Genomic DNA, 12,927 nt, shown 5'->3' on the forward strand with positions numbered 1-12,927 from the left:
ATTTTGGGGTGATCCATAAAATATAAACTGGGTTAGGGATTTATTTTTCCTCTATTAAGACAATGATGGCAACAACAAGGAACCAAAAAGTAAAAACCTCACACTGACTTAGAAACGCCTCGGACCAATGGTTCTCAACCTGTGGGTCCCGACCACCTGGGTCAAATACCCGTTTCACAGGGGTCTCCTAGACCATCAGAAAACCCAGATGTTTACATTATGATTCATAATAGTAGTAAAATTACAGTTGTAAAGTAGCAATGCAAACAATTTTAATGTTGGGGGGGCACCGCATGCTGGAGAGGGATGGGTCAGGGCAGGGAACACAAAGGGACAGGCCACTGGGTTTCACTGACCTGCCGCTCTGAGAAGTGGTACTGGCAGAGTCTCTTCCACAGTAGCCGGTCTTCACTGAGCACATGCAGGTCTGGGGCTGCCTGGCCCAGGCTGACCAGGTCCCGCCCGTCGCTCAGCCTCTGCATGATGTTCAGTTGTAAGCACACAGGCAGGTCGGTGATCGTGAGGCCTTTGAAGGCCGGCTGCAGAGAGAAGGGCGGATGATAAGCAAAAAAGAACCATTTTCCAGGCAGCTTGCTCCCAGAATGCCCTGCTCTTCCAATCCACTACTAGATTCCTAAGCAGTAATGCTCCCGGTTCAATGTAGAAGCGGGAGCCATGGCAGAGTCTCCCAGAGAATAGCTTGGAGTGGCCTGGACGATGGCTGCCAGCAGGCTTTCCTTGTGTTTGCAAGCTTCTGCTCTAAAGAGCTCTCTAAACAGCACATGATGGAAATATATATATTTATATTTGAGGGGGATGGGTGGGGAGAGGGTTTCTCTGTGTAGATCTTTCTGACTGTCCTGGAACCTGCTCTGTAGACCAGGCTGGCCTTGAACTCAGAGATCTTCCTGCTTCTTGCCTCTTGAGTACTGGAATTAAAGGCGTGTGCCAGCACAGCCTGGCTATACGTTCCTTTATTCTTGAGAATTTCATGGATGTATAGAATGAAACTGTTCATCCCATTTCCCTCCCCTAACCCCCTGGTATCCTTCCCTAACGGGTCCCTCCCCAACTTCAAGTCTTTTTACGATAATTTGTTTTTATTTTCTGTGTAGGAGTCTGCACGTCTGTAACTGCACCACATCCATGCTTTGTGCCTGTAGAAGTTACAAGAGGGCGACGAAGCCCTTAGAACTGGAGTTACAAATGGTTATGAGCTGCCATGTGGATGCTAGGAGCTGAACCCAGATCCTCTGCAAGAGCAGTAAGCGTGCTTAGCCACTGAGCCATCTCTCTATCATCTCATCTTTTTTTTTTTTTTTGTTTGTTTGACAACCCACTAAGTCCAATTAATTCTGCCCATACATGTATGGTGTGTAGCCATCCACTGACCCTATGCACATGGTGTGTGGCCATCCGCTGTCTATATGTGATGGTATGGAGCCATCCACTGTCTTCATGTGTATGGTGTGAGGCCACACTGTCTATATATACATGTTGTATGGCCATCTACTACCCATATGTGCATAGTGTGAGCTACCCACTGTCCATCCGTGCATGGCATGGGGCCATTCACTGCCCAGTGCGTGGAAACATGGCAGATTCTTATACTTCATTCACTTCACTATTAAGCTGCAAGACTCGCTACCTTCCAAAAGTGCTACTGCCCAGGACGGGTGACCCGGGCAGACCCTTGGCCTCCCATCTCACCATCCTCTGTGACCTCAGATTGTTCCATTTCGGTATATTCTCTGGCACCCAAACCACATCTCGACTACCTGTGCACAGTGCCCTCACCCCTCCTGGCCTTCTCTTGTCTCAGATTCACTTCAAACCCATTTCCATCAGGCATGGTGGCACATGTCTTTAATCCCAGCACTTGGGAGGTAGAGATAGGAGGATCTCTAGGAGTTTATAGAGAGTTCTAGGACAGTCAGGAGGCTATCCTACACAGAGAGACCACGTTTCAAAAATCCAAACACCAAAGAAAGCAAAGCAAAACGAAACAAAAAGCAACCATTTCCTCTGATGACCATTTCTGTATATGTGTTTCCCAAAGGTCTCCTTCACCGCACCTTCCTAGGAATTGCTAAAAGCTCCTCCGTGGCTGTCTGCAACTCTCTCTTCTGCACAACCTCTTCCCCTTAAGAAACACCCAGTTAAGTATTCCTTTCAGATCCTAAGGACCTTTGGACAGCAGGAATTTTGCTTTGTTTCCCTATTGTGTTTTGGTGTTTGTAACATCATAAGCACTTAATAAAAATATTAGTGCAATGGACTAAAAATCCAAATAGTTAAACAAGAATAACGCAGAGACACTGTGTTTGTGCGTGCGTGCGTGCGTGCGTGCGTGTGTGTGTGTGTTTGTATGTGTGTGTGTGGGTTTGTGCATGTTTCCGTTTGAGTTTATATGTATGCCATGTTTCTGTATATGTTTGTGTTTATATCTGTTTGTACACACTGGAAATGGTTGGCCCCAAACCCTTTGAGCTAAGCTATGCTGTAACTGAGGCAGCCCTATTCATATCACGGAACATTTAATTTTTTAAAAACCCTTTTATTTATTCTACATGCATGAGTGTTTTGCCTGCATGTATATATGCGCAGCCCATGGAGATCAGAAGAAGGTATCAGATCCCTGCAATTGGAGTTCAGATGGTTGTGAGCCACTATGTGGGTGGGTGGTGGGAAGCGAACCCAGGTCTTTTGCAAGAGCAACAGTGAGAGAGCTCTCCAGCCCCTGCAGGGAATGTTTTAAAAATAGCTCATCTACATATAGTATTCACCTGCAATCAACCAGGAGCTTTTGAAGGAACCTCCTCTATACCCCCAAGCTTAATGCAAGACCTTTCTTATTTTAAATTTTAATGATCTCAAGATACCTCACCTAGACCTACAGCAGGTGTACCTTGGAGGCCTTAGAGACTAGTCCAGCACAAAGAGCCCTTGTGGCATTTACTGTGACCAGGTGCAGAGCTGTGCAGGGGAAAATAGTGCTCTGGGAATAGGGATTATTTTTCTCATCCAATTTCTGGGGGGAGAAACTGTAGGAAGCAGAGCAGAGCCTGATCACATGGGAGACTCCAGGGTTTTCTTGGTACCAGCCTCACTGTGAGTCCCAGTGTCAGTGTCTTGGTAATCATCTGAGTCCCTGGGCAGTCAGGACAGGTACTAGTGGGAAGATGGGCCACAGAGGGGCTTAAGCGGGTAGTGAGAAGAATGGATGTCACATGGGAGGGATGTCACATGGGAGGGTGTCACGTGGGCAAAGAGCAGATGCAAATAGCATCTTGAGGAGACTGGGTCTCAGTCTGCCCAGCTCCCAAAGCCTGTGTTTAGAATACTGCCAACGATCCTTCTAGCTCCCATGAGAAACAGGACTCAGGCCTCCTGTTTCTTCAGAAGTGCCTGTGACCTGACAGTTTTTACTGCTCTCTTATACCCCAGGCTGTTGGGCTCAACTTTCAATTGTTTGTAACATTTAGGACTTGGTATGGCTGCAGAAAGCCCTCGACCTCTCTGCCGTTTATCATCTGCTGTTGATCATAAGAGCTAATAAAACTGCCATGGGGTTTTCTTTTTGTTTCCAGCACTTCAAAGCCTCGACTTTTTTGGTTAAAACTCCCAGGCCAATTATTACATTAACTCCCATTAAAGGCACGCTTGCTTGGCAGAGTTTTGCTCTGTCAAATTTTCAAACCTGAACTTTTCCAAAACCCTTGCCCAGACCTCGTGCCAAGCCCTTACTCCTGATAAATGGTTAACTGCTTGCGTGCCTTCTTCCTTTTGAATATAAACATATAAAAGGAAAAATACGTCACTCTTGCAGCCCCAGTCAAGCGGTTGGCTAAACTCCATTTGTGTCTACCCCAGCTCCCATTTTCCAAAACACTGCTTTGCCCACAGCACCATAATTATATCTTATTTTTCCTACAAACCAGTGCCCTTAATTTTGTCCTTCATCCTTCATTATATAAATTATGTCTGCCAATAAAAGTTGGCTTGAAAGAATTAGATATGAAGATTTCTAAGGCAAACAAGATTATGTGCTGGGACAACGGTGGCAGGACTTGGGCACAGAGGAAGCGTTTACTATGAAAGACACTTGAATATTTTCATGGATTAACGTACTTCTCTTTCTGACAAATCTAAAAACAGTCCAGACCGAAGTGGAGGGTTCTCATTTTCTCCCCCCCCCTCCTTCCCTCTCTCCCCTCCCATGACCCACAGGATCTCACAGCCTAGGCAGGTTTAGATTTGTTAGTAGTTGGGGATGGTCTTGAACTTCCCATTCTCCTGACTCCGCTTCCCAAGTGTGCTGAGATTACAGGCCTGAGCCGCCACCCCCCTTAAGAGGGGGATTTACGTGGGATGCTTTTCTTTAAGCTCTCAGAAAATACAGCTCAGAGCCCCCTAGTGGGTTCAGGGGAGGACAGAGTGTAGAAAGGACCAGTAGTTAAAAGTGTAGCTTCCTGAGAAACCTGGAGTCTGATGCCAGACCTCCTGTGTAGAGGCCCCAGGGCAGTCACACTCTGCTCTCCATGTTTTTGGTTTCCATATCCTTGAATTCAATAAGCCACAGATGGAAACACTCAGAAAAAGGTGCATCTGTACTGACTGTGTGCAGGCTTTCTTTCTTGTGCTCCTGTCCTATGTCCAGAGCATCCTACAAGGTTTTACAATGGGGCTAGAGGTGATCCGCAGTGCAGAGGAGGATATGTGCAGGCTATTGCATGATCATTAGCCACTGTGTGCTGTGTGCAAGACCCTTGCATCCAGGGCATCCTCGGGTGCCTTTGAGTCTATCCCCTGTGGACACTGAGGATGATTTTTCTCATTTACAAAACAAGGGAACGAGAATCTTGAAATGAGGCTGGGTAGAAGCGATGAGATCATGTACAGACACACTCAGCACAGTGGCCAGTAAATTTCATTCATTTATCTTAATTACAATTAATTACTGGATAAGTTAATTATCACATGGGAAGGATTTACTCTGTGTGTGTGTGTGTGTGTGTGTGTGTGTGTGTGTGTGTGCAGGCAAGCCCTTGATCATAACACCTAATGCATCTATAATAATGCTTACCACATACCAGGCCCTGTTCCAGATGCTGTCTGTAGACTAGTTTATGCAAACTCATGTTAAATCTCACACAGGGCTACGAGATGGGCATCTCAGACTCTGTTTTCCAAAGGACGAAAGCGAAGCTTGGGGATACTGAATACTATGTCCAAATCTTGCAGTTGCTAACTTATCTTTGTCATCCAGAATCTGGGATGATATTCTCCAATCCCGCCCCTCCGAGTCCTGAACATGAACTTCAGCAGGCAGCGGTGGGGAGCTGCCTCTTCAAACAAACATTCGCCTCTTTGACTGAAATCAACTGACTGCCTCTGTCAGGTATAGAGCAGGAGATGACAGTGTCTTTTCATCTGAAAACTATAAAGCAGTGGGTAGAGACAGACGTGTATGTGCACGAGATCATTTTACCTAGTCAGAGTGGTTCTGGTTCTGAAGAATGAGTGATAGGGGCTTTAAGAGTTGGGGTGGGCCAGGAAGTCTAGGAGCTAAGGGACCCCGATGTAATGTGTAGAGGTGTGGGGTTCTGCTGGAGCATCTAAAGCAGATGTTGGAGGAGACGCACGTTAGTGTCGATCTCTTCTGTAGAAGACTTCATTGGATTAAAGTGGGTTTTTTTTTTTAAATAAGCTGGATCAGTGGATAAATACATGGAAGGGAACTAGACGGGGAAACGTTTGGAAGCCAGTGATGCTAAGCACACTTTGCCATTTTAGGAATAAACAGTCCAAGCTTCTGACCTCAGCTCTTAGCCGAATTGCTGTGTAGGCCGGGAAGGTCACTGGAACCCTCTGGTCCCCACTTCAATGCCAGCCTCTGTAGGGTGATAGTAATTACAATGGCTGCTTTTCAAGAGTGTTTGGGCATTAACTAAAGAGGGTTTTAAGGAATAAAGGACACAGAAGTGCAAGGAATGGGATATCAGTGTAGGTGACGCGCTCATCTGAGGTGGCCAGAGGGAGCAGAGCTCAGGGCAAGCATGATTATCTAAATGGATGCTCCAAAGTTGCTAGAGGGCAGCTGTCATTAGGACAAATGGGCCTTGTTCATTTCTGTCACTGGCTGGAAATTTTCTTTGGGAAATACTTCTTTGGGGAAGTATTCAGTGCAGGCCATAGAGAATGCTAGAAATCATGTAGCAGATCTGTTCCAGTTTTCTGTGTGAGATGGAATTCTCGTTTTAAATGTACACTGTTAAGCTCTGCCTTTATTTTGGGGAGAGACTGGGATAAATCATTACATCACACTGTTCATAATACATGCTTAATTTTCTTAAAACAATGCAACAGTGGGGCTAATTTCTGAAAGGTGCCCTACATTCGGGCTCTGCTCTGTGCACGCATGTGTTTGCAGGCATGTGCATGTGTGTGCCTGTACGTGGGTACGTGGGTGCTCACAAGTGTGGGTTTTAGCCTAAGTGACTCTTAGGAAGCCACGTTGAGGTTTCTATCTTTCAGAATTTAAGAAACCAAGGCATAGAAAAATCATTAGTTGTAAAGAGGGAATGCTTTTTTTATTTTTTGGAACTGTCACATGGCAACTATTTACAACAGACCATACGGCTTTCTGCACGTCACCTTCACCTGATACATGGTACAGTTCCAAACTGTATGGGTCCCGGAAGCCACTTACCCAGCCCAGGGCGTGATAAGATAAGTAAGCTAAGTGTCCTGTGAGGCTCCCAAGTGTGCCTGTCCACCGGAGAGACTGAGATCACACCAACAGCAGTCACAGGTTCTGTATGTCTCAGTCTTCCTGCTCACCATTAAGACGACGGGAGCCAACAATGAGGTTTTAATTTGGAAAGCCGAAACAAAGGTCTGATACATGTGGCCCTATGCCGATAATCTACAGGCTCTGAGTGAGTCTGACTCAGTATTTTCTTACATGTACGCTCAGGCTTGCTTCAAAGGCATCCCTTGTCATCACTACCAATAAATGGAACTGAGGTTTTAAAAGGCCGGTGGTACCGGTTCTCCAAGCCCGTCTTCCGGGGACTAACCCCACTCCACAAACAACTCATTCTTTCTGAGGAAAGGAGCGCTCCCCCAAGCCACACTGAAGACTTCAGCAGGACAGCCAGCACCCCGCCCCCAACGTCGTTCTGCACGATGCTCCAGTTGTCTGTTATCCTTCACATTCCTTCCACCTACTTTTGCCAAGTTCCTCTTCCCACTCCCCTCCCTCTGGATGCCCCTCATGCCACCCTCCGGGACGAGGCATCAAATCAGAAGTGCCTTAGCTCCTGTATCACTCGAGTCCTGGACTTCTGCTCGGCGGCTAAGTGGAGGGAACCATGGCATGGGGGGTGGCTGGGTCACTTACCCTACTGATCTGGATGCTGTTGAGCTGCTGCTGCCAGTGTAGAATGGTCTCCATTCGATACACCCACATGTTGATGTTGCCCACCAGCACGGACTTGCCGACTCTCTGGACCAGCGTGCATAAGGATGTGTAGAGGGTCTGGAGAAGTTCCCGTATGAGTCTTATGTTTTGCTGGTCTTCAAGAACTTGAGTGGAAAAAATGAAATTAAAGTTATGTTACTGAAGCCAGGCATGTTACAAGTGGGCTTTTCTTCTCCCCTGTGGGCTCCTGGTACTGAGTGCTGCCTCTGTCTTCCTTTCTCGACAGTGTTTATTCTACACTCGGCTAATGGGTAGAGTTTCCCTCATCTGGGTCCCTCTTTGTTCCCTTCTCCTGGGTTTCTAAAGAGCTCGTTTCTGTTTCCATTGCCCCACCCGTGCCAAGTGTCCACCTGAGCAGAAAGCGGTGTTTTTGTCCAGAAGATGACATCTTTTTAGATCGGTAGAAGACTGCAGCTTTGGGGTTCAGAAGGTTGGGTTCTAACCCTGTCTGTCACTTCTCTAGACAACCATTTCTCATATGCCTCAGTTTCCCTATGTGTGACACGACTCAGTCGAGCCAGAGGTCTTAAGGTTCCCTGTAGTTCAGTTTCTGCCTCGATTCTGCTTTTGCGCACAGCCCCATTTCTTGGGAAGATAGAAACTCCATGGTGCAGGGTGAGGCTCATGTCCTCACTGAGAAGCCAGCCAAACTCGAAGCAGGGCAAACGTATGATCCTAGAGGAATGACAAGGGGCAGTGCTCTTGCCCTTTGCCAAGGGCATGGGTGGCACCGCTTGTCTGAGCTGGAAGCTTTACTCCTGAGGTTCAGCGGGCAGTCTTCACTTCCATGGGCGCGTGTGTCTTTAAACCCACTGACATCTACTTGAGATGCCTAGTCCCACACCTAGGAAAAGGGCCGAGAGAGGGCGGGGGAAGCTCACCTTTCAGTACTACTTTTTCCAAAATGTTCATGAAGTTCTTTTGGGCGATGCCACTCAGGGATGTGAGTTGTGACTTTGCTATCAGCTCCAACAGCTGTGGATAAAAATAGAAGTTGCCAGGCTTAGAATACAGAGATATTTTTTTTCCTCTAATCTTCACTTTTGAGTCACATGACATGTAGATATAGACTGATGACTGATGGGGGGGGGGAGAGAGAGAGAGAGAGAGAGAGAGAGAGAGAGAGAGAGAGAGAGAGAGAGAGAGAGAAGGCAAGGCTACCAGGCATTAAAAAGCAGATGCACAGAGTGAAAGACAAATGGGTGGAATTCAAAACCAGGAGTCAGGCTGAATATTTAATTGCTTTTTTTTTCTTTTATATATAAAGGGTTTGGGCTTTAGCCAGGGCTGATCCATTCTATTCGGCCCACTTTGGAAAGGAGATCTGACACTATTCCAAAGGGAACAGAACCTCCCATGACCTGTGAACACCAGAGCTCTGCATAATCACCCCCAGGGGGATCTGTTCTTGCCCCGACTTGAACCTTCGTCCACTAGCACCCACTGCTCTCAGGGCACAGCAAAGCTCATGTTTGGTGTATGTCCCAAGGAGGGGATGATTCTTTTTTAGACAGTACCTGCTTTCCATGTTCAATAACCTTGCCTGATTATTAGGTTACTCTCTCTCTTTTTAAATAGATGTCAAGGAAGAGAAACAGGGTGTATAGTGCATCTGCCTCTCCACAGAGGCTCAAAGAAGAACCCTAGTATCTGTCAGCTCTGACACAATCTTTTTTAAAACTTTATTTTATGTGAGCAAGTATACCATGTGTGCCTTGTGCTAATGGAGGCCAAGAGAGGACATTAGATCCCCTGGAACTGAACTGAACCCAGGTCCTCTAGAGGAGCAGCAAATGCTCTTGCTAGCTGAGCCATCTCTCCAGCTCCCTGCGATAGAGCCTTGATTGGATAAATTCTCAGCTCTTTGATTATGGGCATGCCTCTAAATGTATTTTGCTATGTGGGTTCTTCATCTTTATGAATAATGTTCAGGGTCTTTGAGGTGGTGAGCTTTCAATGAGAGAGTATACAAGGAACCCTCACCAAAGGACCCCATGTGAGTTAGATGCTAGGTACGTTCAGTTTGTTGTCAGGGGCCTATGTTAATTTTGATTTCTCCCATTATTCCCAAACAAAAAGAAAAGACATTATAACACTGTACTGGCATCATAGATACCATATTGGATGTTGGAATCAAGGCAGACGAGGGAAGAAACAAAGGAGAATCTAAAACTCTGCCGTACAAAAACAAAGTGTATGAGAACACAGGGACTGAATATTGAAGCAGGACTGCAGGGGACTCACTTTGGACCTGTGCCCTACACTAATGGTTCTCAACCCATGGGTCATGACCCTTTGGCAACTCTCTGTCTCCAAAAATATTTGCATTACAATTCATAACAGCAGCAAAATTACAGTTAGGAAGTAGCAACCAAAATCATTCTATGGGTTGAGGGTCACCACAACATGAGGATTGTTTTAAAGGGTCACACACAGCATTAGGAAGGTTGAGAACCACAGCCTTACGTGGTTCAGAGCACCTCCATTGTCCCAGGCCCTTATTTAAAACATTTGTCTTTATTGAGTCCTTTGGACCCTTGTCAAACACAGACAGACCTAGTTCCTTGAACATAATTTTACTTTAAATTGGAAACAAAAAGTTCTGAACCTTGCGTGCTTTCTTGCTAGATGTGGTATCTTTCACATGTTCAGGGGAAGGAGGAGGAGGAAGAGAAGGAGGAAGAAGAGGAGGAGGAGGGAGGAAGCAGAGGAGGGAGAGGGGGAGGAGGAAGAAGAAGAGGAGGAGAAAGAAGAAGAGGAGGAAGAGGAGGAGGAGGAGGGAGGAAGCAGAGGAGGGAGAGGGGGAGGAGGAGGAGGAAGAGGAGGAGGCAGAGGAGGAAGAGGAGGAAGAGAAGGAGGAGGAAGAAGAGGAGGAGGAGGAGGAAACACTGCTGTGTTGTGCTTAGTGCTGGAGACCTAATCTTAGAAGTCAGGAGCCAACAAGAGTGATGCTGACAGGCAAGGCATCAAAACAGTCCCCCGTTGTGGTGTGGGGGTTGAGGGGGTGGGGAGGCTCTGTCCATGCATAGTGACCGCAGGGCTCTGTGCCTGCCTGGTTCAGTTCTGCCACCAATCAGCGCGTGGCAGTGGAAATAGAACACAAACCTTTCATTTTCTCCCTGAGCAACAGCAGGCTTTAGAAGGCCAGGCGGATGGTTTATTAATGCCCAGGGCCTCACTCACATGACTAGCATAAAGCAAGATGAAAGACAGTGAAAGCCTGGAGGTCTGGAGCCTGCTCCTGCAGGGCGGGCGGCTGAGAGCTGTGACTCATCCTTGGGTAGGAGGTGAGGCAGGGGGCAGCCTTCAGATCAGTCAGAAATGCATCCAAAACACGGGTGCCATGTGACCCCCAGCTCCCCAGAGTGTCAGTCTTAATCTCATCTAAAAGGGCACCAATCACAAGGAAAAAATAAAATAAAAAAGACTGTGCTGCAGGCCCTGCCTGTGCAGCTAAGAAACCTCTGCTGCTCTACGTTTAGGGGAAGCAAAGAGCTCTTTGTGCTGAGCTTATCACCTGAGGAGGGAGAGGGACAGAGCGGCAAACTAGCGGGTGACAGGAGGGTGACAGGTGATCTCTCTGTTTCACCCTATCTTCAGGGAAAGCTTTCATTGCTAGGCAGCTGAGGGGCCCTGGAACAGGAGGATCGGATCCTCTGTCTGGGTGACCTTTCTATAACTGTCATTCATTTAGCAAGAATCTCCTGTAGCACTGAGGCAGATGACGGGGATGGCGAAGCGCCATCTAGCTTGTTCTTGGGTTTCTAATGCCAATAAAAAGACTCCCTCCGGGAAACACAAAACAACAATTAAAAGAAGACTACCTACAGGAAACCCAAACCTGAATGGCAACAGCAAAAACTACCTCTAGGATTGTTATGAGAATCAAGCGAGATACAGAGAAAAACAAAACTTGCTGTGAGTATCAAACATAAGGTGTTATTATCACTATTAAAATTATTCTCCTCCCCAATGCCGGGTCTCTTAGGGAAGTTTAAGGTTGACATCTGGAGTAGATGAACTTTCTAGAGGGCCAAATAGGAACTGTCTTTTGTTGTTGTTGTTGTTGTTTGTTTGTTTCTGTTGTTTTAAGGAAGGAGTTCTCTATGTAATAGCCCTGGATGTCCTGGAACTCACACTGTAGACGAGGCTGGCCTTGAACTCACAGAGATCTACTTGCCTTTGCATCCCCAAGTGCTAGGGTTAAAGGAATGCGCCCCCATACTTGGCCTCCAAATAGTAACTATTTTAAGGTCTTTATACAGTCTTTATACTGAAAATGCTCTGCAGTTGTAGTACAAAAGCAGTCCTAGACAACATGTAAATTAATGTGCACACTTGTGTGTATCAATAAAACTTTACTTACAAAAATAAATGAAGGGCCAGATGTGGTCCTGAGGTCCCTTGCAGTACACATCATAGAGAGTATAACGAAGGTCCCAGAGTCAAACTACTGGCTTCAGTTTTTCCTATCTATAAATTTTGTATAGTGATTCCCCTTCCTTAAAAATTGTTGTGAAGCTCAAATAGATCCACTATCAAGCACTCACAAGTGCTAGGTACCAAGAATACGCTTAGCATTATCACAGCTTTTTATCATAATATAGAAAAGACAGCTTGGTAAAATCATTGCTGGGCAGAACATAGGGACTACTAAGGTAAATTATAGCTCATTAAAGACTATATTTCAGTCGTACCTGTCGTCAACTAAGTGAGTTCAGGCTTAAACATTCCTCTGACATCGTTACTACATTTGTGATGCATTTAACAGCTCTCTGCTGATACGTGTCATGACTTGCAGAGATGCTTCAACCATGAAGTCATACTTTGCTAAAGACGACGGCTATTTACTGTACGTAGAGATGGTGCCACACAGTTCACCTATCTGGTCTCAGTTTTCAGCGCCAAAGAGGTTAAGTTCCCCAGTTGGCAAAACGAAGACTCTGGGGTTCAGGGCAGTTAAGCAGCAGCAGTAAGTTGGGGAGTCAAGGCTTGAGCCCAGATATGTCTAACTGGGAATATGTATTTGGATAATCAATAATTCAGCACGTAGGGCCACATTTTTATCCGAACAATTGCAGCAACATCATGACTTGTTATAATCTGCAGAGAGAATCTGGAAATTTTACACCAACACTGTGCTGTGCCTGGAGATCAGCGTCCATGCTGAGGTGAGATAATAATCAGAGAATATTACGGCCGCATTTAGGAAGAGGCAATGGTTTTGGGTTGCCTAAGGAGTCTCCCTCTTACACCAATACAGCTTACTGCCAAGAGCCAGCGTGGCAGTGCCACGTGATATTAATGATGGGAAGAATCTGTCCGTCATGTTTGTTGTTGAGAGCTGTTTGCCCCAGAGAATAGATTGTATCCAGTACTTTGTTTACCGAGACTGCCGAGCCAACTACATCCTTTGCCCTTAGCCACAGGGAAAGGAGAGC

General features: G+C 46.3%; 2 protein-coding genes across 2 annotated transcripts in view; one reads left to right on the top strand and one right to left on the bottom strand.

The window, feature by feature from the left end:
• Nucleotides 1–2,163, top strand: part of Ntaq1 (N-terminal glutamine amidase 1) — a 51,615-nt gene extending 49,452 nt beyond the window's left edge. The window contains exon 6 of the mRNA XM_032915728.1: nt 2,060–2,163. Coding sequence (XP_032771619.1) covers nt 2,060–2,148 — 89 coding nt within the window. The 3' untranslated portion in view covers nt 2,149–2,163. The remainder of the gene's footprint in view (nt 1–2,059) is intronic.
• The window catches only part of Fbxo32 (F-box protein 32), a 33,447-nt gene that overhangs the window by 3,600 nt on the left and 16,920 nt on the right, over nt 1–12,927 (bottom strand). Inside the window, exons 5-7 of the mRNA XM_032915761.1 lie at nt 8,368–8,461; nt 7,406–7,590; nt 357–539 (exon numbers count right to left, since the gene is read on the bottom strand). Of these exons, the coding sequence (XP_032771652.1) occupies nt 357–539; nt 7,406–7,590; nt 8,368–8,461 (462 nt within the window). The remainder of the gene's footprint in view (nt 1–356; nt 540–7,405; nt 7,591–8,367; nt 8,462–12,927) is intronic.

The sequence above is a fragment of the Rattus rattus genome, chromosome 1, assembly GCF_011064425.1.
Source record: "Rattus rattus isolate New Zealand chromosome 1, Rrattus_CSIRO_v1, whole genome shotgun sequence".
Classification (NCBI taxonomy): Eukaryota; Metazoa; Chordata; class Mammalia; order Rodentia; family Muridae; genus Rattus; species Rattus rattus.